Here is a 25907-nt window from a genome sequence, read left to right as displayed (position 1 = left end):
ACGTCTTAAAGATTTACAAGTAATTTGGAACATCATTTAACCACATTCTTGATATTATGAAGGGTTGAAATTTAGTTCTTCTCAGCCATTCTGACCATCAGATTCCTGGAAATTTGCTGTGTTGCTTAACTTTTTATTTTTCTTTGTTTAACCTATTTGAATTTCTCATATAGTCTGTGACCCTTATTATTTAGAAAAACTACGGATTCACAGAATCATTTGGCTCTTCAGACCACCTAGGACCCTAAAGGTCTTTGAATCCAGTCTCTCACACAATGTTTGAATGTTCTCTGCCACGTCAACCCAAATGTTTTCCATCCCCCATGCCTGCCAAAATAGGGAATTATCCACACGACAACCCACTCCATTTTCAGTTTTCATTATTAAAAATGTCTTCTCTAATCTGAAGTGAAACCTTCTTCTCCAAAACTGCCACCTATTTTGGACCCCACCAATCTCAGCACTGTCCCTGGCAGGATGACCTTGGGCAAGTCGATCTCCTGTTGCTTTCGTTTCCTTAGTTGTAAAATGGGGATAAAAAATGTATGTCATAGGGGTGTGGAGATTAAATGAGAATGTTATAATTTACCTGGCACAATACAGGGCCTTTGTAAGCCGTGGCCTTTATTAGGAATAGGAAACCCTCCTCTGCATGGCGGCTCTCAGAAATGTAGTAGCAGCTATTGTTTTCTCCCCTCCAGGCCAAATATCCCCATTTCCTTCCATTTTTCTTTGAAAAACATGGTATTGTCTTTCTTATTTTTCTAGTCACTCTTTCCTGAATAAGTTTAGTTCTTAGAGAGAAGAGTCAACTGCCAATCAAAAAAATTATAGCCACCCATTTTATCAACTTAGAGCAGGTTGTCATTGCAAGATAATATCTATCTTTTCCCTATTGCTAAGTAAACCTCCTCTCCCCGTTCCCCCACATCCAGTGTCCCTAGAGTTGACCCTCTGGCAATAGAAAGCAATAGGTATGGATACTTTCTGGTTCTAAAGTGAGGAGGAGCCAGAAGTGCCCCCTCAGACATTAGGATGTATCTGAGAAGTTTCCCTCTTCATTCTGGTAGGACGTCAGCTCTTCCTCATCAAGAGTCACCCCTCTCTGTCCTCTCCATTCCTTCCTCTGGACTTCCCAATTCTGGGTGGTGGCTCCATATGACGTCTTCTTTCTGGGACTTGTGAAACTCTCATGGTTGAGTTCTATCTCCTCGGCTAATTCATCTCTGTCAATGATTCCGCACTTCTCCTCAGAAAGGTTCTCAGGGTCAGCCCACTCCTGTTTCTCCCCAGAAGCAAAGACCCCATAGAAGATCACGCCACTGTAGTGCACCAGGGCGGCTATGAGGAACACATTCTGCCATTCCTCACGGCTCTAAACAAGGAAACACGGTACCAATTAATATTTTAACCAAAAACAGAGATTAACAGTATCTTCTGGAGGCCTCCACTGGGACAAAAGCACTTGGTCACCCCAAAGGCAAATGCTGTGCTTCTCAGGAAGACATGTGGCAGGAGCATGCCCAGGACCCAAATGGAATTTGAGTGTTTAAAAAATGAAAGTTAAGACTACAATGAATATGCATTTTTTTAATTTAGAAAAATATTTGCAAAATAAACATCCTGTAAATTCCTTGCTGCACCACTTCACAGCTCTTCTATATATACAAATGAGGTTTCCACTCACATAATAGGTTAAATTAAACTTGCTTTAGGAACCCACCATTGTAAATATCAGAGGTCTCCCTCTTGCTTGCTTTGGATACATGACAATTTGAGCCATGAAAATGCTCAGTATTGACTGTCAATAGCTTATTTATAATCATATTTTCTATGAAAATATACTGTATCAAAAATAATGGGAAAAAAAATAATGGGAATTTGTGTTTAAAGTTAGGGGCAGACAGTATCCGAGATTTAATGATCATATTACCAATCCTTTCATCTCATGAACAGACAAAGCGTGGATCCTCTGCCTATAAAATCCCCAAAGACCACCCTACTTTTCTATCAAAAGATAAGAAAAGTTATCCCACACTTTCCTCTCCAAGAAGCTGGGAGAATTTCTGAAGTCATATTTGCAATAGGCAATCCAACAACAAAAAATAGTTGGGTAAAAACTCCATGGTATCAAAAAATGTTTATTTGCAGAAAGCAGCAACTAAAACCCTTTCAAAGACAGAGATTAAGAAAACATGTGGCCTGTGGCTGAACTCTGGATGGATCTGGGATCTTCCTGTACCACCCACCCTAGGCTAAATACACAAATATTCAGTAACGACCTAGTGCCACACCCGCTTAGGTCCTTAGGAAGGGTCATTAATGTCTTATTTTCTTCATAATAAGGAAGTATAACTGCACTAATATTTTCATGCTGGAACATGCTAAATGGAAATGGGCTGTAAAGTTTAATTACTTATGATTATAAAGCAATCAGGTAATTTATTTATCCTGAGTTGATTACCTCAGTTTCTTCTTTGTATCTCTAAACGGTCTAAAGGTATTAACACCTCCCCTCCACACACACACACACACACACACACACACACACACACCCCTTTTATTTCTCAATTTAAGAAACATAGACGCAAACATCAGTCAGCCCTGTTGCCATCAATAAACAATAATTTTTTAAAAGAAGAAGAAGAAATTTAAAAAAAAGAAAAGAAGTTCAAGTGACTCAGCCAAGTGAAGGACATACACATTTACACAGACTGGGGTAGGGCCTTGAGAGTTTGTGCAGTGCTTCAGTCCCCTGATACCGTAACCCACAGCCCCAAAGGAAAACATTACCTTGTGCTTGGTCATCGCGCCCACAATGAGGGGACAGACCATTCCAGAGAGGGTTCCCACTCCGTTTGAGATCCCCATGAGAATGCTGGCATAGCGGGGGGCAATGTCCAAGTGGTTGACATTAAAACCTACAGTGAAGCCAAACACCTCAAAATCAGACTCAAGAACAGAATTCCAAATACATTTTGGAAAATACTAACTTTCCCCAACTCTCATCAATCTATTTCCTCTACATGTAACTAATGGATACCTTTACTGGAAGGGCTGGGTTGAGAATTGTCAGGCTGTGTCTGCACATAGCAGAAAAACATGCTATGATTGATTAGCAATGACTACCATGGGTTCTCCATGGGGGGAATTATGGCACCTGTACCTTCTAGGCTTAGAAGCCCAAAACAGTGGTGTTTGGGGCAATACTGAAAAGCCCGAAGCCTGGATCACACTTATTCAGAGTAAACAATCACATGATCACGTAGAGTGTGCTTAGAAGCAAACCCTGCCTCATAATATCCTCCCTCCTAGCTCTCAACTCACTCCCAAAAGTCCACCATATGTAGGTCTGCCTTAGTAGCCACATGGCATAATGGAAAGGGCTCTTTTTTGATAAGAAAGATTTACACAAACATTGGCAGAATCCTCTGCAATTTTCAAAACACTTTTACATACATACTTGATTTGGAGTCTGTAAATGTGGATTCAAATCTTATTCCTACCTCTTAAACAAGTCATTTTTTAGGACTTTGTTTCCTCATCTCTAATTTGGGGGTAATGTTACTACTTAACTCATAAGGATGCTGTGAGATGAGACTCAGGGGAAATATATATGCAAGAGCTCTTGGCAAACAGCTAGGCTCTGGTTACTATCATGATTACCAATACCAGTACTACTTCTGCTGTTGCCGCCGCTTCTAAGCACGCCCCTCTCTTTGAGGTCTTCTATCTATAGATAACTCTGCTAGGAGTGGTAAAATAATAAATCACCAACACCTCACTATTAATCTGCTTATCAGGAGACAAGAATGAGTGGGATGAAGGAGGAGTGAAGGCAGAGGAGGAATAAGGCTTTGAAAGAGGAGGCATCAGGCGCTGGGAACCAGTTCCACCAGTATAGCCCAGGGGTGCATTTTAGAGTCAGACAGACCTCGGACCTGGCAGCTTAACTGAGATGCAAACCTGGACAAAGGATTTAAACTTTCTGAACCTCAGCTTCTTCACCTATAAACTGGGATAATCAGTCTTATAGAATTGTTGTAAGAATTAAGTTAAATCATATATGTTAATTACATAGGTACATAGAGGTGAAAGCCAACATATAGGTTCTTTACGGTTGGTTATCCATCTGCCTTGTTTACCACAATCTTCCCTGAGCTGGCAAAGTGTCTGGCACATAGTAGGCATTCAATAAATAGTTGTTTAATTAATTACCAATTTGAGCTCTGAAATTACAGCAGGGGGTTGTAGGTTTTGTTTATTCATATTTTTATTTTCCTTGGTCTTGCTTTTTAATTCTCTATTTTGTGCAAAGAACTTGAAAACAGAATTAAAAAAAAAAAATTTTTCCTAATCTGGCACATTGGCTGGTTGTTTTTTTTTCCTACCTCCATTCAGAGACAATTTTGAGAAAACCTTTCTGGAATAAACATATCTTCTCCTTCAGGTCAAAGTGGCAGAAAATCAGAATATAAAACAGCTGCAAGATTAATTAATCTTACTGTTGATTTGAATAAGGTAAACAGTTTATTAGAAAAGAACCCAGAGATAAGAAGCAATTAGTATGATTGGCGAGTATTATATTCTGATACAAAGCCTAGGCATTTGTGTTCAGCTAAAAACAATGTCAGAAAAGCCATTTAGGTTTCTAGCTGCACAATACTGATGTTTGGGGGGAAAATTGTTGAGAAACTGAGACACTGATAGATTTTTTTGAAGCAGGCACACAAAGTAAGCTGCACACAATTTGGGAGAGTCAGTCTTCTCTACATAGGACATTTTCTAAAGCAGGCCTCACCCATCCTTTGTTTTTTTTTTTTCTATATTGAAACTTTATTACAAAGTTATAAAGCAGAGCTCTTTAACAAAAAATACACATTTGGGTTTGCTCTTTTTTTTTTTTTAACATCTTTATTGGAGTATAATTGCTTTACAATGGTGTGTTAGTTTCTGCTTTATAACAAAGTGAATCAGCTATACATATACATATATCTCCATATCCCCTCCCTCTTGCATCTCCCTCCCACCCTCCCTATCCCACCCCTCTAGGTGGTCACGAAGCACCGAGCTGATCTCCCTGTGCTATGTGGCTGCTTCCCACTAGCTATGTATTTTTGGGTTTGCTCTTAACACCCAAGTACATCTGAGAAAATATTAATATAAGCCACTTGAAATAACAGATTCACATCCAAAAGATTTCAACAAATTTATACATTTTATATTGAGCACTTTCCATCCCTTGTAGCTTTCTAATCTCACCTGTCTCAGCTCTCTTGTCCATAATCAGTTCCTAAGCTGAGCAAGTCTTCCCTGGCATCTCTATTAACTCCTTATAAAGTTGGCAGATAGCAGATCCTAAGGAATCATCATCCCCATGACCATAATCCTCCCATAGTCTCACTGTTGGATCAGATAAACCTTTATTCCAATCCTAATTACTTAATTTACCTGCGTTAAGTTAAGTCACGTTTCCAAGCATCAGTGTCGTCACTGACAAAATGAACATAGCAATACCCTTCTCATCGGGCTGCTACAGAGATTAAATGAGATTATATCTAAAAAGTGGCCAGCATTGAGTAAGTGCTGGAAAAAAAAAAAAAAAGTGGCAGCTGCTGTGATTTGGGCTATTGGATTTCTCTCCTTCTGATTGTGGCTTAATTGGCAATCTGGGGACAATATGAGCCTGAATATTTCAATATCTCTTGGGACAGGATACGAATTTCTTTGCATCACAGGGCTATCAAAGAAAGGTGTTCCTTAACATCCTACTAGAAACAAGTCATTACTGCTCTATCCTTGCTACTCAAAGTATGGACTATTGATCAGCGGCATCAACATCACTGGGGAACTTTTTAGAAATGCAGGATCTCAGGCACCACTCTGGACCTACTAAATCAGAATCTGCATTTTGCAAGATCCTAAGGTGATTTGTATGCACACTAAATTTTGAGAAGCACTGGACTAGATTAAATAATAATTGAACCACAATAGTGAATATTTATTAATTGTTTTATGCATCTGGTACTGGGCTAAGATCTTCTTATGCTTTATTTCCACTAGAATGTAAACTTTATGAGGACAGAATCTTTAATTTTTTTTTTTTCCCTGCAATATCCCCAGTGCCAAGAACAGTGTCTGACTCTTGGGAAGTGTGAGTGAATAAATGAATGATTTCAGCTCATTGCAATCTCCCAACAACCCTATGAAGTTGCCGTTACATTGCTCCAATCTCTAGATGAGGAAACTGAGGCTTGAGGATGTAAATAACTTAGCATTTTTTTTCTTTTATAAATAGTAAGTAGTAAAGAGGGCCCTTAAACCCAGGTCTCTGTATCCCCAAACCCGCTGTTAGCTGCAAGCTACTTTTAATGCAGACAGTTTTTCCTAATTTAACTATTTATCAGCTCTATTTACAGTTGACCCTTGAACAAAGCAGGTTTGAGCTGCACGGGTCCACTTACAGGCGGATTTGTTTTTCAGTAGTATATACTACAGGACTACGGGATCTGTGGTTGACTGAATCCTCAGATGAGAAATTGAGGATACAGCAAAACCCAGGATGCGTAGGAACATCTTATACAGAGGGCCGATTACAGGGTATAGGCAGATTTTCGACTGTGTTGGGGGTCAGCACCCCTAACCCCCGCATTGTTCAAGGGTCAACTGTATTTTGATAAGATCAAGCCCCTGTTTTATGTTAGTTTAGACCAGAGGTTCCATGTTTTTCTGTTCTGGGATGTTACCACCCTGTTTGATCTTTAAGACAGCCCAGAATTGTGGAAAGAGCACAGACACGAAGCCTGGCAGGACTGCACCTTAGTTCTTCCTTTGCTACCAATTGTGTGACAATAGGAAAGTCCCCAGTTTTCCTGAGTTTTAATTTACTCCTCAGTAAAATAATGGTAATATCACTTGCTTCATAATTTTGTCAGATAGATGCAATATATGTGAAGTGTTCTGTAAATGACACTTTTTAGTCCTACAATATGTTTTTAAAGTTAGAAAAAAAACCTGAGTTTTACTTTTTCACCCAGTTTTGCATAGGGAACTTCTGAAGTCTGTAAGACATGATATGCTAGCACTGTGACCTCTCACACAGTAGGCTGGTTTCTGCTCTGGTAAAATGGGAGACTGCTAGCCCTTAGGGTAGCTGTGAGAATTACAGGGGTTAATACACAGAGTGGGCTTTGAACAGTCCCCGGCCCAGAGTTTGTGCCTGATCAATGTTAGCTCTCATCATCACCATTATTATTTTTACCTCCTGCTCTAGCCTGTTTAGAAAGTCACATCACCTCTCTGGACCTGCATTTCCTTGTTTGGAAAATGAAAGCCACGGAGTAGACAAAAATCTAAAGGAGAGTTCCACCCTTAAACACTTCTGATTCTATGACTATATGTCAAATGACTACATCATTTGACTTTTGAGTTAATATTAGCAGCTCTCCAATAGGAGGTGAGGATTGAAAAGGTCATGAGAGCCTCCGTTAGTTAGGGTGACCTGGTTCTGAAGTATGAAGGTGTCACTTCGTCCAGCAACACACGCGCTGCCCAAGCCCCAGAGGCAGCGCCTGCACGTTGTTTGTTTCCAAGGTGGAGAAAGTATCAACGATTCCAGCTTGACTGGGCTCCTAAGCCTGGTTCTCAGTGATCTGACAAAATCATCCCCACTAGATGAAAGTCTCTAGCCAGTGGCCCTGATCCTTGGGAATGGCTTGGCTACCAAAGGAAGATGCTACAATATCTTTTCCTTCCTTCCTCCCAAGTCTTGCTGGATCTATGGAAAAGATTTGGAAACCCAAAGGACACTTTACCTGAAATAGCAAAACCACTAAATCCTACGGCAAGCACCAGAAAGGAGATAGCCACCCCTTTGGTATGGGAAAAGCCAACCACAAGGAGTAAGGTTGCCTCCATGCCAAAACCTGCAAATGGAAACAGCAGGGGGGAAAAAGTCATTTTCATGTCAATCAGCCCAAGTTCATGAATTTATCAGATAAGAATCTGTTTTTATTTCCATGGACCCAAGTTTTTAGTACACACATTCTGGCACAATATTTACAATCTTATTGGGGTGTTTCTTGACTACATGACAATGCTAATATTACCCAGGTGTTCTGTGAGCCTTCCAACATTTTCCTGGTGTACTTTGAACACTGAATGGTCCCGGGAGGTACGATGATGCCCATGGGACAAGAAATGTTTATTTTCAGTTGTTCATGGGTAGTTCCCCCTGCCATTTCTAAATACTAAAACCATCAATGACTCTCCTTTGATTACACAAGTGATGGTCTCTCACAGAAAAATGAAATAAAAATAAAATTAAAAAATAAAATATTATTATTGCCAAAGGTGACTAGAAAGCTGTAGTGAATATCTGAAACAAAAAGCAGAGTCTCACCACTTGTGAAGCATAAGGCAGAATCTTCCCTTTCAGAAGTTTGCCAAGCTCTCAGGCCTCTATAAAAAGCCACGAGATATTTGCACAGAAAATACAGCAGGACAAAAGTACTTTCTGTTCCTTTCATTCAGAATAAGTGAATCCAGCACAATAAAAAAGAGTAAGGAAATTATGAAGATGGTCCTTCTCATCAACACACAGACACACACACACACACACACACACACACATTCAACCGATAGCAGACAGAAAGATGATATAAATACCATTTCCAGGGACATGAAGTACCCTGGGAGGTAGAAGACAATGAAATGATGCTTCATACTGGGGACCGTCTGCTGATTCCAGACATCACCACACATTTGTCCTCTGAGTTACCTCAAAGACAACAGGCCGAAATCAAGTCTCTGTTCCCCTATTTTCAGTCTGAAACAAACAAAGCAAACCACCACCACACTCTTTCTTCTTCTCTAAATTAAACTTCTATCCACCTGTGTTTAGAACCCAGACTTTGTCAGATGGGCCTGGGTTCAGATTCCATCTCAAAATCATAAATTGTGTGATCTTGGACAAGTCACCTCACCCCTTAGATTCCTCATCGCCCCCCCCCACCAGCCAAATGGAGCTCATAATACAACCTTGGAACACTGGAAGTTTAAATGAAATTGGGTATATAAGGTGTTGAGCATGGTTGTCGGCCATGGGCACAGCTCAACAAATGGTAACCAAAAGTCCAATGCAGAAATCTCAGAATCATCTTGGACTTCTTTCTCTTCCTCAGCTTTCACATAAGATAAGAATCCATGGGTTTGGCCTCAGAAATATCTGTCAAATCCGACCTCTGCTTTCCCCTCCTCTGCCATTGTCTTAGTTCTGGGCGCCACTATCTCTCACCTGGACAACTTCAATAACCTCTTTACTGTATTGGTCTTCCCATCTCTTCTTCCTCTGATCCATTCTCTAGATCATTATCTTTCTAAACCACAAATCTGATCAGTTGCCCCTTTGCTTAAAACCCTCGTCGATGGTTGCGTAGTATGAGTACAATGCTGTATAATAAATGCCTCCTGCGGTTCCAGCTTCATCTTCAGCCATCCTCACCTCCTTGCTCACCACCTGTAGCCCGTAGAAAGCCCCCTGTTGTCACACAGATCTATCCGCTGTTTCCTGATCACAGCACTGTTTTGTGCCCATAATGTATTTCCACAGACTGTTCCTTCACCTGCAGTACTCTCCTCCCACCACTTCTCTTTTCTGGAGAAATCTTACTATTCTTTAAAGTCCAGCTCAAATATTGCCTCCTTTAGGAAGCTTTCCTGACAACCCTGCCCCTCACCCACCAGTAAAGCTGACGTCTCACTCTTACTCATTTTATAGAGCTTTTCAACATTGCCTTGTAGTTTTTCATTTGTATTTCTGCCTCCCTGACAAAACTGTGATACTATCCAGGGAAGGTACCATATATATAGCACAGAGCCTGGTGAGTAGGTAGTGGGAACTCAATAAATAATGCTTGATGAGTTAATGTGAAGGAAAGAAAGGAAAACCAAGACAAGTTAAAACACAAGCTATTTGTATGGAAATATGTTAATATAAATGTTTCAGACATTACATGAAATTTCTAAAAATCAAAAAAAAAAAAAAAAAACACAAGCTAAAGCACTTTTTGTAAACCTTGGTAAGTTGCTTACCTGTCTGAGTCCCTTTCTTCAAAACTATCATAGAAATAGGGCAAGCCTCAATAATTGTTTTACTTGGTCATCTAAAGAGGATCAATGCAATTATGGGTGCAGAGGTGCTTTTTAAACTGTGGGCTTTACAGACTCACTCATGTAGGGAACAAACTAGTGGTTACCAGTGGGTGGGGAGGGAGGGGCAATGTAGGGGTGGGGGAGTGGAAGTTACAAACTATTGGGTGTAAGATAGGTTCAAGGATGTATTATACAACAAGGGGAAAGTAGTCAATATTTTGTAACAACTATAAACGGAAAGTAACCTTTAAAAATTGTATGAAAACATTTTTTAATTTTTAATAAATAAATAAAAATTTTAAAAAACTGTGGACTTTATACCATTACTACTTGTTATTAATTTTGTTTCAACAGTTTAAATTATACATAAGGAAAAACTGCTAGCGTTTTGTATACTGTTTGTGTTTTAGAAGTGGCCTGTCTTAAGCAACAAGGCACATGGCTGAAACTTCCTTTAACACTTTCAACAAAGTGGTACCAGAAAGTTAATTCCCCCAAAGAATTAGAATAAAGACACATGAAGAAGAAAACCTACAAATGATACACTGATTCATCTCTAAGGAAAAAAAAAGATCTTTGCCAAATAGTAGACTTCCAAAGAAAGAAAAACCATTTAAGAGCCTAATGGTTCCTATCTACAGTGAAAATGCTAAAGATAGAACTGTACGTTTCAGGAGCTGAAGGATAAAATTTGGACTTCATGGGTAATCAAGAGATCCTGGAAAGTGAACTTATTCAGAGCTGACAAGAAAAACAGAACAAGGATTAAAAGGCCTGAGAAATTTTTTCATCTCCCCTGAAGTTCACCCAGGCAACTGATTCGGCCAGACTAGAATTTTTGACGTCACTCACACTTTCCATGTAATACAGAGGGAGGTATAAGGATTTGACATCTGTCTTTGAGGATCTTGGAAATGTGCCCTGATTCAGAATGAACTAGAATAGAGCATCATGTCTTAAGGTGATCTGTTTGCTTTAAATGATTCTAGCAGCAAATATCTCTTGCCTATGGAAAGAAAAGAAGGAGGTGGCAGACTCCACGAAACGTGTGATCTTTCTCAGATGAGAAACGTCCTCTGTATTTTGGCTTAGAAAATATGAAACCAACTAAAATTCTCTAGAAGATCATGTAAGTGCTTCATTATATCCAAATCAATCTGGCTCATTCAGTGATGGCACAAAACTCTATCTTTATCTCTAATGCAGCATCTCTGTGTTTAAGCAAGCTGGGAAAAGCATGGTCTTTTAAAAATTTTTTTCTATGTATATCCCACTGGTTCTGCTATGTCAAAATATAAAATGACATGAATAGACATGTGAAGAGATTTTTTTTCTTTTTAAGATGGGATAGAGGCTGGGGAGATTCTATGAATGCATTCTAGTTTCCGCCAAAAAAAAAAAAAGGAAAAAAAGGATTTACTCTCAAGGATTTAAAATATTTGAGAGTTGTCACCACCACCTAAACTACTAATTATGAAGAAACAATGGCAAAGGTGATTGAGGAAAAATTAAATATGAACAAGACATTCCTATGAAAATGTTGTTAGGGTCTTCAAGGCATCTGTCTTTAGAAGAGGTTGTACAGGTAGAGTTTAAACACAGAATTTTCTTTCAAGTTCCAGGTTTAGAAGTTGCATATTTTTGGCCATGGGAAATATGATTGAATAGCATATACTTATTGAATGCTTCCTTTGGAAAACTTCTGTTTTGTCAGTGTCTTGAACACAGGAGAAGACAAAGGCACTAAAATATGTCAAGAACATTCTGTTTGCTGAACTCATGCTAGGTGCATATATACATTGTCTCATTTACAATCATAACAATCATAACAATCATTTGAGGTAAATACTATTATTCAGATATTAAAGAAGAAGAAAGTAAGGCTCATGGAATTTAGAAATCCATCCACTTCAGTGACGACCTCCACTGACACTACTTTAGATTAAGCCACCATCTTCTTTTCACGGAATGACTGAAATAGCCTCTTAGCTAGTTTCCCTTCTTTTACTCTAAGTTCTATTATTTCGATTTGAAAGCATAAATCAGATCATGTCCCTTTCCCTCCTTTAAACCCTCCATTTGCTTCCCAATGCACCTCAAGTAAAACCCAAGCTCCGCGTAGCTCTGTCTACAAGGCCTCCCGTGATCTGTCCCCAGCTGTGCACTCTGATCCCATCAATGTCACTCTCCACCTCACCCACCAAGCCCCGACCATTCTGACTTTCCTTCCTTCTGTTCTCTAACATGTCACAGTCATGGCTGCCTCAGGGCCATTGCACATGCTATTCCCTCTGCCTAAAATACTTTCCTGCAAGAGCTGTAAGAAGGAAGTACATGATGAGTTGTCAACCAAGTGTATAGATAGAAGGAGCGTTCACTGGAGGCTGACGTAGCCTTAACAAAACACAAGTGAAAAGACTTGAGCTGATGTAGTAGGCTGTGTGGCGGGGACTGGGTTGATTGGTGAAGGTGAGCAGAACTCACAGTAAAGGGAAAGGGAGTGAGCAAAGTCAGAGACAGCAAGATATATTCAGGGCCTGGTATGGAGGGCTATTCAGCTGGAACAGAATCTGATAATTAGAGGAGTGGTACTTTGACTACTATATAAGTTTCTGATTGCTACTATAACAAATTACCACAACCTTAGTGACTTAAAACAGCACAACTTTTTTATCGTACAGTGCTAGAGGTCAGAAGTCTGAAATGGGTCCTACAGAGCTAAAATCGGGGTGTCAGCGAGTTGCATTCCTTTTGGAGGCTCTGGGGAAACTCTCTTCTTACTTTCCGAGCTTCTAGAGTCTGCTTGCATTCCTTGGCTAGTGGCTGCATCATTCCAACCTTTGCCTCTACTGTCACATCTCCTTCTCTGACTCTGACCCTCATGCCTCCTCTTATAAGGACCCTTGTAATTATGTTGAGCACACACAGATAATCCAAAATAACCTCTCCATCTTAAGATCGTTAATTTAATCACACCTGCAAAATTCCTTTTGCTGTATAGGGAAACACATTCACTAGTTCTGGGAATTAGGACATAGACATCTTTGATGAGGAAATTATTCTGCCTACCTCAGCCGCCTTGGGGAAGATCGTGAAGGCAGTGCCCCAGAGCTTCCCCTCCTGCCCATCAGAGAGCAAGCCCATACCTGCCAACCTTTAAGTTCAAGTCAAGGGTAGGCCCCCAAAGCCCTGCTTGGGGCCAGCAGTCAAACTGCTGGGAGCCCAGATGCTGACAGGTTATTCCCAATCTCCCTGATCAGACTTTATTCCTGAGATGCTGTGCGATGAGATCGTGCCTGCCCGCTCTTGCATCCCTCCATAGGATCTTCACTTCTAAAGGGCCCTGACCCATCTCATCTGGTCACAGTGCCCCCATTCCCTCCTTTCCAACTTAATATCCCAGTTATGAACTTTCACCCATAGATGGCGCTGTCCTCTACCTCCCACCTGCCCACCCCGACCCCCTGTCCCCTGGAGAGATAGCAGTAGTGACTGTAAGCATTGGCAATGAGCTCAGACAGACCTGGGATCTCGCACAGGATCTGCCACTTGAGCAAGTCACTTTATTATACCCCAGTTTCCTCACTGTAAATTGGGTTTAATACATAACAGCACTTGCTCCACAGGGTGGTTATGAGGATTAAATAAAATAATATGTGTAAAGAATTTAGCTTAGTGGCTGGCACAGAAAGTGTTCATTAAATGCTCATTTTAAAAGCAAAACAAAAAAGATAAGGAGAAGGTCGAGGGTTTTAAAAAGGTGAGTTGTCATAAGCATTGTAAGGGTTCGTGTTACTTTTACCTACCTCTTTTGGAAAATCGCCCAACTTCTATTTTATCTTTGCAAAATCAAAACATGAAACAGGAACTAAATAACCCAGGGAAGAGGATGGTGTGTGTGTGTGTGTGTGTGTGTGTGTACACCCCATGCACAAGCGTATGTTGGGAAGAAAGAAAACTATTCAGAGAAAATACTTTTCTTATGTTTCTTACCAAAACATGTATATCTGTAGAAAGGGAAGGGGGAGATAAGGGAATAAACTATAAAAGCAAAGGATTATATTTGTGGAAGGATATATGGGAAAGATAAAAAATAAACAGATAGATACCAGGAAATCATGTTGCTTTGGCTTAAGAGTAGATGAAAGAAGCATTTCTGCAGTTGCCAGTGTATATTGATGTATCAAATAAGTTGTCATATCTCTCTCTTTTTTTTAGTATTTCTTTTCTTTTTCTTTTTCTTTTTTGGCCACGTGGCTTGTGGGATCTTAGTTCCCCAACCAGGGATTGAACCTGGGCCCTTGGAGGTGAGAGCACAGAGTCCTAACCGCTGGACTGCCAGGGAATTCCCAAGTTGTCATATCTCAGGTCGGACAAATACAGGCTGAATGACCACTAGGCAGGGGTGTGATGGACAGTCAACTGGGGGATGGACTTAGGAGCCTTTAAGATCCTGCTCAGTGATTAGACATAACCTCCAAAATATGGTCTGCAATTCAGTTTCATCTCATTCTATAAAAGCTGCTTAAGCCACCTATGAAATCCACAGTACCTCCACAGTTCATGATTTTTCTGACAGCAGTTGTGGTCAAAATTTTTCTGCTTCTTAAATAATCAGCCAATTGTCCTCCAATAGGCACAATGATTGTCATAACCATGTGTGGGACTGCTGACAAGAGACCCACCTGGAATGAAAAGAAACAATGAGCTATTTTTAGCTACTTCTGAGAGAGGCACTTCCTTAACTCCCTGCCTCCGCCATCTCCACCGCACCCCTCACCATCAGATTTAATCATCTAATTATATGGGACCAAGGTAGGCCTGAATTCTGTAATAAATAAACAATGAATGAATGAATGGCTTTAAGGATAGACCAAATGTCTCCTCCATCAGATCGGAAGCTCCTTGAGGGCAGAGGTGACTTTCATTCATCACAGGCCCCAGCATGCAGCAGAGTGCCCGGCACATGGTAGTTAAACACTTGGCGCAGACTGAGTGTTCTCCGATGGCAGCCACTATGGGCTGTGCTAGCTCTTCCATGGTCACTTCTGACAGTACCTGTAGCCATGCAGACATCTACCTCTACTAGGCTGCTGTTCTTTCCCTTGTGGGAAGGAGGCTTAATTCTTTTATGATGACAGTTTATGTTTTACCATTCACACTCTTCCTCCCTGAAACACAGACAACCTAATGGCAATGGCTGGGGACTTTGAAAAAGTTCTTTCTAAACCATATAAAGCTCTGGCCGTTATCGCTATGACCGTGATCTGCAAAATGAGCTTTAAGGTTCTTACCGCTCCTCACTGAATAATTTATAGGAAAAACAAAAAACAAAACAAAAACAAAAAAACCTCTCACCCTTAAATCTTTTGATCCTTGCCTAATATGCGGTCCTTGAGTCAGCTTCAAAAACACTTTGAGATCAGGTATAATACAAATCTTTAAAAGCAGCTTAATACAGCTCTGATCCTTACTAAGAAGAAATTAAATAGCTATGTATACTGTGCATAGAATGTATAACTTGTCTGACCTCCAGGGTATTAGGTGTCACAGAACCGTTATGAATTTTGATCAGCAATTTACTTATTTTATCATGCAAAGATTTTCTCAGTAGAAGCAAGAGATTTAAAGTTCAAGAACATTTGAAGCATCTGTGTGTTTACCTTACTTATTGCAAATCCAAAGACCTCTTCAAAATAAGCAGGCTGACTTATTAACAGCAAGTAAAAGGTCCAGCTTCTGCAAAAATTTGCCACAATGATTGCGTAAACCGGCAACGATGTAAAAAATCTTTTCCATGGTGTATTAAATTTCTAGGGAGTAAAAATACCGTGGGATTTTTAGTGAATATACTGACAGATTATTTTTCTTAAGAGGATAACACAATCACTGAGAGAAATACTCATAAAAAAGAGGCAAGTCTTCATCTATCCGTCTCTACTTACACTGAGACTAACCAAGTTGGCTCCTTCTCCTATACTTGTCTCTATATAGGTCCTTTCCTCATGGGATATTGTTGGGTGAACTGCTGGACACTCATAGGCCTGCAACAGCCAAAACATGTACCAAATAATCCCAAACATACCTGCAGTTGAAAAACAAAAGTTTTGATCATACAGTCTCATTTTCTTCCATCTCTAAGTTTGTCAAATTTCAAAGTATTCTCAAATGGCACTATATTCAGCTAGGAGAAAGTGTTTGGTTTATTTTTCTGTTGTTGTTATTATTAACTGGTATTTAAAGAAAGATAATGTTCTGCTCATTAAATTCAACTTTCATATAAACATTAAATGAATCATTGCTAGACAAGTATTCCATTTATATGATAAACTTGTCTTAGTAATCTCTATTTTCATACAGTAAACTCTTAGCCAACCCCATTAGACAGTAAAATACCACCTCTATGAGTCACCCAAGGGAACTCATGAAATCAAATCACTCACCATAAATATAAAAGACAGAGGCCCATCCCATGTACTGTACCAACACGCCGGCCAGCGGCATGGCAATCACTGCCCCCGCGTAGGAACCTAGAACGAGAAAAGGTTGAGGGAAACTTACCAGTCGTCATGCAAGCCCTTTCAAACCATTTAGAGTTCATGTGGTCGAACTGAGGATGAATCAAACTGAGCAGGAGTCATGAAAAGGAGCAGGCAAACTCCCATTGTGCCCAAAAACAGGGCTTCCAGGAGACAAAGTTCACCAGGATGCCCTTTAACTTCCTCCAGACACCATGGAGGGATCAGACAAAGATGGCTCGGGCACCGTGATTTGGAATCACAAGAGAATGGAATGAAAAGATGAGAAAAATCTAAGAGAATTCTGAAAAATTCAACCAGGCACAATATTCGGTGCAGAAGACAGAAAGTGAAGGAACATATGTATCTACCTCTCAGGGCTCACAGAGCAGGATTATCACTGTGGTCTTTATTTATTAAAAATTTTTTTTCTTCCAGCTTTATTGAGATATAATTTACCTAGGTCTTTAAATGAGGGACTTCAAACTATGAAACGATCATGCTTTTAGAGTCTCGATTTTTTTTTTTTTAATACCAGGAAACAGTTAAATTTCAGGATGGCAGGATGACCAGGATGGCTTCTGTCTCCATCCACCTCCTAAATATGTACGTTTTTTAGTTTATTTCTTACTTTGTAAATACCTAACCTTGTAAATACTTACCTATATGTGGATGTTTATCTTGTCTAGACAAGATAGTGAGGGCTAGAGGCAGTGACCTCACCTCCACTATCTCCTGCAGCTCCATGATACCTGCTGGAGAAACGTGAGCCCTGCAAACTCCCAATGAATATTAACTAAATCAAGAAAATTACTATCTGAAATTCCCTCTGGGTATGAATGAAAAAAAATTCTTGCTTCAGAAAAAGTGAGCCGCAAAAGGAAATTCTGTATCCCAGAATCCAATGCTAAGAAAGACCTTCAGGAAATGGGAGCTTGGGGATCTTCCAGAGAAAGAGATTAAATCCCACCTTTCTAAGCTGGGCCCAACTGGTTATGAAAGGCCTGACCTGGAATCCCAAGTCTGAACATCATAACACCTGAAGAAGTCTCTCAATCTCTCCAAATCATTTTCATTAGGTAGAAGATGGAAGTGAAATCTCTATCTCACAGGGCTGTTTTGAGGAGCAAATAAATTATTAGTTGCAGATGCTCTAATTAGTGCTGCATAAACACCAACTATTACTGCTACTGTCATGTACAGAATGATGGAGCACTTTTTTTTTTTTAACCTCAGACTTCCTCAAACCAATAAGGCAAGCATTCCAGGACGTATCATTAGAAAGAAGAGCTGCAGGCCTAATTCCTCTGTGGGTGTGGAGAAGGTGGTCTTCTTTCCTGGACCAAATACCCTGGGAGTCGGGGGGTGTGGGGCCTCCAGTTTAGATGATGCAAACAGGGAGGGTCAGGGGATAACAATCTATAAGATGCATTGGGTGCTTTCTGTGTGCTCTCTAGTACTGTGCTGAGTATTCTGGACCCCTGATTTTATTTAACCCTTTTTTCAACCTGATAACATTGGTACCGGTGTCATCCCAATTTTACAAGAAGGGGAGGGGAGGGGAGGTAAATTTCCTGAGGTCACATAGGTGTGAGTGATAGGGACCCAGGTCTGCAGGAATCCAAAGCCTTTAACCTTAACTACTTAATAATTCAGTCCTGCTTCTTTCGCTCAACAATACCCAATAATTCCTCACAGTAAGAAGCATTCATTCACTGAGGAAATTTTACAACTTGAAATTGTCCTTCCCTGTCTTTTAGATGAACTCTTCCTCATCCTTCCAGACATGGCTGAATGTAATCTCCTATCACACCCTGAGCATACCCCAACAGGGCTCTCCACCCATATTGCCCTCACTGCACCTTGATGCCTCTCTGTGGTCACCAGGGAAGACAGAGGAGGCCCTCCGATGCTTGTTGCTTGGCGTGGAGAGAGGGGAGTGGCTGAACGGGGGATGGGAGAGTCCCCAGTTCTGTCCTCACTCTCCATGGGAATTTATATCTTTTTTTCCCTCCCTGAGCCTCCACTATAAAATAATGGAGGTAGAAAAAGAAATCAGATTTGTGGCTATTAGAGGCAGGGGTGGGGAGAGGGGAAATTAGATGAAGGCAGTCAAAAGGTACAAATTTCCAGGTATAAGATAAATAAGTACTAGGGATGTAACATACAACATGATAAAGATAATTGACACTGCTGTATGTTGTCAAAGAAAGTTAAGTGAGTAAATCCTGAGTTCTCATCACAAGGAAAAAAAATTTTTTTCCTATTTGTTTGATGTTGTATCTATATGAGAGATTAGATGTTCACTAAACCTATGGGGGCAAACGTTTCATGATGTATGTAAGTCGAATCATTAGGTTGAACACCTTAAAATTATATAGTCTGTATGTCTCTTACCTCTCAATAAAAGGAGGGGGAAAAAAACAAAAACAAAAATCTATGCCTTTGAATAAAGCCAGTTTCACTTCTAAAAAAAATTAAAATTAATTTAAAATATAAAACAATGGATGTGACTAGGTGTTTTCTAAAGACCCTTCCAACTCCAATATTTTTGAAGCGTAAGAATCAATTATCCCTAAGCCTGGGTTTACTTCTAATGACATTTTCCCTTGGCTGTTCTTTGAAACCAAGGCTACACCTTAGCTGGGAAATGTAATAAGGCCTGTGACCTTGATCAGGTAACTTTCCTTGAGAGTCAAATCATTTCTTTAATTAGCCCTTTTAGAGCTATAAAGACACTAAGAATGGGCAGTAGCTGCTAGTTATTCTTGTTTTGCTGGCAAATCAAAATGAAAAGACTTACAAATAAATCATCCAAAGACAATATCAGGGGACTTCCCTGGTGGCACAGTAGCTAAGAATCCACCTGCCAATGCAGGGGACACGGGTTTGAGCCCTGGTCCGGGAAGATCCCACATGCCACGGAGCAATGAAGCCCGTGCGCCACAACTACTGAGCCTGCGCTCTAGAGCCTGCAAGCCACAACTACTGAGCCCACATGCCACAACTACTGAAGCCTGCGTGCCTAGAGCCCATGCTCCACTACAAGAGAAGCCACTCCAATGAGAAACCCGCACACCACAACGAAGAGTAGCCCCTGCTCGCTGCAACTAGAGAAAGCCTGTGCACAGCAACGAAGACCCAAAGCAGCCAAAATAAATAAATAAATAAATAAATAATTTTAAAAAGACAATATCAATAGGTCAAGGTCAGCTGGGGCAGAATCTTATATTCTTCTAGAGGTGGTATAAAATCAGTAGTGGAGGTAGAGATGATCTTGAACTTCAAACAAGAGGACAGAAATAGTTTCTAAGGACAAGAGAGGCTAAAGAAGTAAAGACATCTCTGCTGTGCATGCATTTCCAAACTAGGCACAAAACAGACACTTGGGTGGATATTTCACACCAGATTCCCTGGGATCCTTTATTACTACTACTACTACTACTACTTAAGGAGGTAAAGAGAGAGAGACAGAGGGAGAAATAAATAATGATATTCAGAGAAATAAAGCTTCCTCTTTAGCTAAGAAATACAGGTTAGCTACAGTTAGGAAAGACACGCTAGCCTGAAAAACTAAGCAGGACTAAATTCTGATCCTAATTCTACGTGGACCCGTTGTGACTTTTGTGGCCTAAGGCACTTTTGTCTTTCTTGGCCCCTTCTCCCATAAATATATTTGAAAATATTGGTGGCAGCATGTGCTGTTCTTGTTCAAATGTTAATCAATACCTAGTAGACTCTTCTGAACACTGATTACTCTCAGAGATTCATAGAGGGGCCAGTCCCAAAGACATGGCTTCAAATGAGGCAACCTTAGCAAGGTGAAGTTTGGAGACCCAGGAATTTAAGTCACATCACTACTTAAGAGCCATTAATTTACTTTCGGGTAAGATGGATGGTGTCCGCTTCATTTTTATCTGGAAGATAATGGCGAAAATTGATTAAACAGCTTCTATGACAATGTGTACATAGTAGTGTGTAGTGAGGAAAGTTCTGAATCAAGAACCAGGTGGTCTAGATCCAGCTCCTTAACTTAGTAGCTGTGTGACCTTGGGCAAGTCGTTGGACTTTCGTTTCAGTTCAATGAAAGTAAACTTTAAACTTTAGTTTTAATTTCTTCATTTGTGAAAAGGAGTGGGGGCCTTGATGATTTTATTGATATATCTTCTGTTTTCAACTTTGGAAAACATCATTTGTTGGCTAATCCTACAACCACCTCCAACCCCTTCTTTCTTACCTTTGTCTATTAAAGATGCTAGAAAAACTAGGCACTTGCTTTCCTAGCCTCCTCTGCAGTTAGTAAAGTATATGACACAATTAGAACCAAGGAAATATAAATGGAAGCCTGCTAGGGAGTTTGGGAAAGCTTTTGCTTTCCTAGTGAAAGGAACAGACATGGTTAGGACACCTATCCCCACTTCTTTCTGCCTTTAATGTGGACTTGATACCTGGAGCTGTGACAGCCATTTTGTGAACATGAGGAACACGCATGAATGTAAAAAGTTATCACTCTGAGGATAGTGGAGTAAAAAGTCCAAACGTGCATAGTCCCTGGATAGATCACAGAGCAGCAGAATAAATACTAGCAACGATTTACCTTTGGACTTCTGTTATGTGAAAAAAATAAATGATATTTAGTAGGGTCTTCACTTAAAGCCAAAAGCATTCCTAAGTGAAACTTGTTATGGTTCTAATACACTTACCACAAAAAGAAGTTGTGGCCAGTCGGCTTCGCTCCAAAGGCGGTGCCCACTTACTCCACATCCCATGGCAGGCTGGGTAGGTCACACCCTGGCAAAACAGTTGAAAATAGATTATTTGATTTGACTCCAGTTTCTTTTTGTGTTTAAAACACAGGTTTTGCTTCTTTAACACTACAATTCAAAGCCTAATTTACAGATACTAAATAACATGTGTCAGCTATTTTGACTCATGGCACAGATGCTGAAATTCAAAAACTAGTTCAAATGTAAGCATGGTGGGGAATAGGGAAGGGGTCTTTATATTTCATATTATTATAGAATATCAGTGTAGAAAGGGATTTCCACAACCAGCTGGTCCATCCTGTCATTTCAAGATACAGAACCTGAGGCTCAGAGCCATTAAGTGACTAGATTCTAGTCTTCACGGCTGCTAATATCATGTTCTTTCTACCATGTCAGTATTTTCCGAAGTGTGGTATGTGCCCCTCTAGTGGGATTGAAGTTGAATTTAAGGTGCTACAACAACCTACATTTTTTATTATAATTGTTACATATATATTATAACATGCTTTAGAAATAAAATATAACTAGCACATCAAGCCCATGATATCAAAGATATTGTTGCTTATGATAGGTTCTTTTATTTTGTTTTGAAGTGAATTGATCTAGGGAAAAACTATAGGCAAATAATAGTATAAATCGTAGCGTGGATATGACAAATGTGACAAAGGTTAGAGGTGAATGACTGAGTTCGGGAAACGTTTCTCTACAACAGGTATTGGCAAACTATAGCCTGATATGGCCCCACCGTCTATTTTTGTTCAGCCCTCAAGTAAATATGGCTTTTACATTTTTAAGTGGGCAGAAAAAAAAATTGAAAGAAGAATAATATTTCCTGGCATGTGATAATCATATGAAATGCAAATATCAGTGTCCAAAAAGTTTTACTGGAAAGTAGCCATGCCCACATGTTTACATATTGTCTCTGGCTGCTTTTGCATTACAATGGCAGAGTTGAGTCATTGCAAAAGACCGTAGTATGGCCAGCAAAGTGCAAAATATTTACTTTATGGCTCTATATTATTCTACCTCCTTCATCAAGTTAAATCTCTGTGTAAGACTACACCCTTGGAAATTTACAGATTTATTAATAAGTCCATTTAAACTGTTTTAGTGGAAAGAGCCCTTGTTATGTGAACTGGAGGTTTGGGGCTTTCAGTTTCAAATTTTATTAAATGAAAGGTGTTGGATTATCTCTAAGATCGTTCCTGGCTCATCTGAAATTCTGCCCTCTATGAAATGGTTCTTTATTGGGTATAAATTTGGAATCATACAAGGCATTTTAATTAAAGTATTCATAATTGTAATCATAACCAGAGAGTTCAGATAGCAGGACAAGGTGGAAGACAGGAAAACTGAGTAAAGGAGGTTTTCTTCAAAAGCTGAAATTTCTAAAGGACCAGGTTGTCTCCAGCAATATCAAAATTTGTTAAGAATCTCCTACCTCCACTAGACCTTGCAAAATTCTGACACACATGACACATCCGTAATGTACTCTGGCTGCAGAAGGAATGAACATGTTCAAGGTCGATGTTAAGAAGATGGCGGCTCCAAAGACCCTGAGGGACCAAAACACTGTGTTATTGGGCAGGCCCACTGATGGACGTGGCATGTTAGTTAAACATCAGGAACAAACCTAACAGTTTATGGAAGATCACTATAGAAATTAATGGAAAGAGAAATAGATGTTGTGTTAGGATCTGGTGTGTTCCAAGCTAGACTGTTGGGCCGCTTTGATTCCCAAGTTCCAATCCCTGGACCAATCATAGGAAGGTTTTGGGCAGTACAGGGATGTCCTGCCTAGATGAGATCCTGAAGCTGGAGATTGACCAGCATGAGGTAAGCTTGCTGGAGACCCACCATTCTTCGTGGTTCTACCGAACTGATCCATTCTGACCATTACCTCATGACTTCTGCACATTTGGGTTGTGTCTCCTGCTTCCCAATTCTGCTCTCACTTTACCAGATGGGGATACTGACTATCTGAGAAGCATGCTGTGTCCTGGGACCAGCCAAGCACAAGACAGGCTGTGTACCTGTCTTAGCCCCCAACTCTCTGCCAAGTACCATGTGCCTTCTCCTCCCTGCCTGGACAGGAGTGTCCTGGGAAAAGAGAGCCAGCAGCATTTTCTTCCTTTCTCACACATGTTAGTGATGCTTCAGCCCTTTTTACATGCTGCAAAATCATATTATATGTTATTTCTTCTTAGGGCAGAAGTGTAAGTAGTAACCCCAGAGACCATAAGAACTAATATTTTATCACTTTTTAAGAAGAATACAACAGGTAAGTGACAATAAAGGACACAAATTAGACAAGAACATAAGTAAATATGAGTCATGCTTATACAAGATGACTTTCAAACTTTTTTGTCCTTGACCCATAAAACAAAATATATTTTATATTGCAACTCAACACACTGATACACACAAATGTAACTGAAACAAGTTTCAAAAACCAATACTTAAATGTGCAATGAGCTAAGATATTTTCTATTCTATTTGATTCTATTTGATTACCTTTTCTTCTATTTCTCCCTCTTTTTTTTAGAAAATGGTCATTGGTAAATCACTATTGATTTTATTACCATCTAATGAGTTCTGTTTTAGAGTTTGAAAAACATTGCTTTATAAAGTATACACTTCACAAAATCCACATATGTAAAGTCAATTACAATTAGAAGAGACTTGGAAATAATTAGTACACTCCTTTTCTGGTACATATACATACTACATCTCCCCCAAGTGGCCATCATTTCTGCTTGAATACCTTTAGTGACAGAGAACTTACTACTCCGTGAAGCAGCTCATTTTGTCTTGGACCCACTTTTAATTGCTCAAACACCTACCATAGAATCTCAAGGGCATTAAAGACATCTTGCAATCTAGAGACTAGCCCCTCCTACTCACATGACAAAACCTGTATGGAAGAGGATGATATTAACATAGTACAGAGCATCACAGAATGTCATTGGTCAAAGGCAGCTCAAACACAATCTAATCCGTTTCATTTCACAGATGAAGAAACTGAGGCCCAGAGAAAAAAGGAACTCAGTAGAGGTCACCAAGTGAGTTACTTAGGGTCCAGGAACTGTTTCTCCTGACTCGGATGCAATTGATCTTTTTATTACATAATCATTTAAAGAATTGCAAGATAGACTAGATTAGACAAAAAAGTAAACAAAAAGAGACTCTTAAGAACAGGATCATATAAAATCAATGTCTGTGAATCACATCTTTAGGAACGGCTTCTATCTTTCATTCTGTACCCCTAAATTGAGAGCCAATTATGCAGATTTTATAAGAGTACAAAGCCATATTATGATCTGTGCAGCACTCATATCAATTTATCTTACCTGTTAGCAGCAAACTTATTTGAAATGAAACCACCTGGAATTTGTGTCACAATATAACCCCAGAAAAAAGATCCATGGATAAGGCCCACCGTCTCTGGATCCCAGTTAAATTGTGCTGTCTGGAAATGAGAAATCAGATACAGTTGTGTTTGGAAGAAAACACTTGACCATAATTATTCACTGATCATCCTACACAGTAACCCCATGAGGTCTTTCCTTCCCTCCTTTATTCAAAGAATATTTTATGGAGGGCCTCTTGTGTGCTTGGGATATAGGACAAAACAAAGTCCTGGCTGTCACTGAACTCAAATTCTAGTGATAGAAAGGAGAGATTATGTACAAATTTTAAAAAAGAAGAAAATAGATATACATGTATATGTGCATATATACGTATATGTGTGTATATATATACATGTATGTGTGTATATATATATACGTATATGTGTGTATATATATATATATACACAGAATAATGATGAGTGCTAGGAAGAAAATAAAACAACTTGCAAAGAAAATAAAAAATAAATTCTAGGTTTATTAGGTTATTTGCTAGGTTATTCAGATACCAGTTTAGTGACAACACAAAGGGAATGAGAGTCTTAAATCTCTCGTTTCATAATGAGGATAATAAAACCTATTCTACCTCCCTATAGTAAGTGTGGGGATAAACACCATAAATATTTCTAGTAGGTTATCCCTCTGCTTAGAGATTTTGCACTTAACACATTAGGATAATGCCTGGAACATAGTGTAGTCTCAATAAATGTTAGCAGCCATTGTTGTTGTTATGATGATGATGATGATTACAACAAAATACCCTTCCACAACTCTCAGGTCACTGAAAATGTGACTCTTGAGGGTCAGAGAGCCTTTCCTCACTTTCTTCCCCAGGCATAGTAACTCATCCTTTTCAGACTCCCTACAAATATCCCTCCTCTGAGGAAGCTCCTCAACTGCCCTGAATTGAAGTGGTCATTTTCCTAGGCTTGGTCCACAGACCTCTGTTCTTGCAGCCATGGCACCCACACTGTTCTCAAACTTGCCATTCACGTGTCCACCTCCCACATGGGGTGGTGAGTAACTCTAGGGTGGCAGCCATGTCCTTTTGACTTTATAGCCTT

General features: G+C 39.8%; 1 protein-coding gene across 2 annotated transcripts in view; it reads right to left on the bottom strand.

Moving 5' to 3' along the window:
- Positions 1-1030: 1030 nt before the first annotated feature.
- The window catches only part of SLC17A8 (solute carrier family 17 member 8), a 49190-nt gene continuing 24313 nt past the window's right edge, over positions 1031-25907 (bottom strand). The window contains exons 3-12 of one of the 2 annotated variants that reach the window (XM_036866651.1): positions 24787-24905; positions 22878-22992; positions 21374-21461; positions 16596-16682; positions 16098-16237; positions 15816-15965; positions 14705-14837; positions 7815-7925; positions 2794-2921; positions 1031-1375 (exon numbers count right to left, since the gene is read on the bottom strand). In XM_036866651.1, coding sequence (XP_036722546.1) covers positions 1031-1375; positions 2794-2921; positions 7815-7925; positions 14705-14837; positions 15816-15965; positions 16098-16237; positions 16596-16682; positions 21374-21461; positions 22878-22992; positions 24787-24905 — 1416 coding nt within the window. The remainder of the gene's footprint in view (positions 1376-2793; positions 2922-7814; positions 7926-14704; positions 14838-15815; positions 15966-16097; positions 16238-16595; positions 16683-21373; positions 21462-22877; positions 22993-24786; positions 24906-25907) is intronic. The other variant, XM_036866652.1, reaches the window with a different exon arrangement.

This window comes from Balaenoptera musculus, chromosome 10, assembly GCF_009873245.2.
Source record: "Balaenoptera musculus isolate JJ_BM4_2016_0621 chromosome 10, mBalMus1.pri.v3, whole genome shotgun sequence".
NCBI lineage: Eukaryota > Metazoa > Chordata > Mammalia > Artiodactyla > Balaenopteridae > Balaenoptera > Balaenoptera musculus.
Note: the sequence above shows the minus strand (reverse complement) of the source record. Positions and strands in the feature narration are given on the sequence as shown.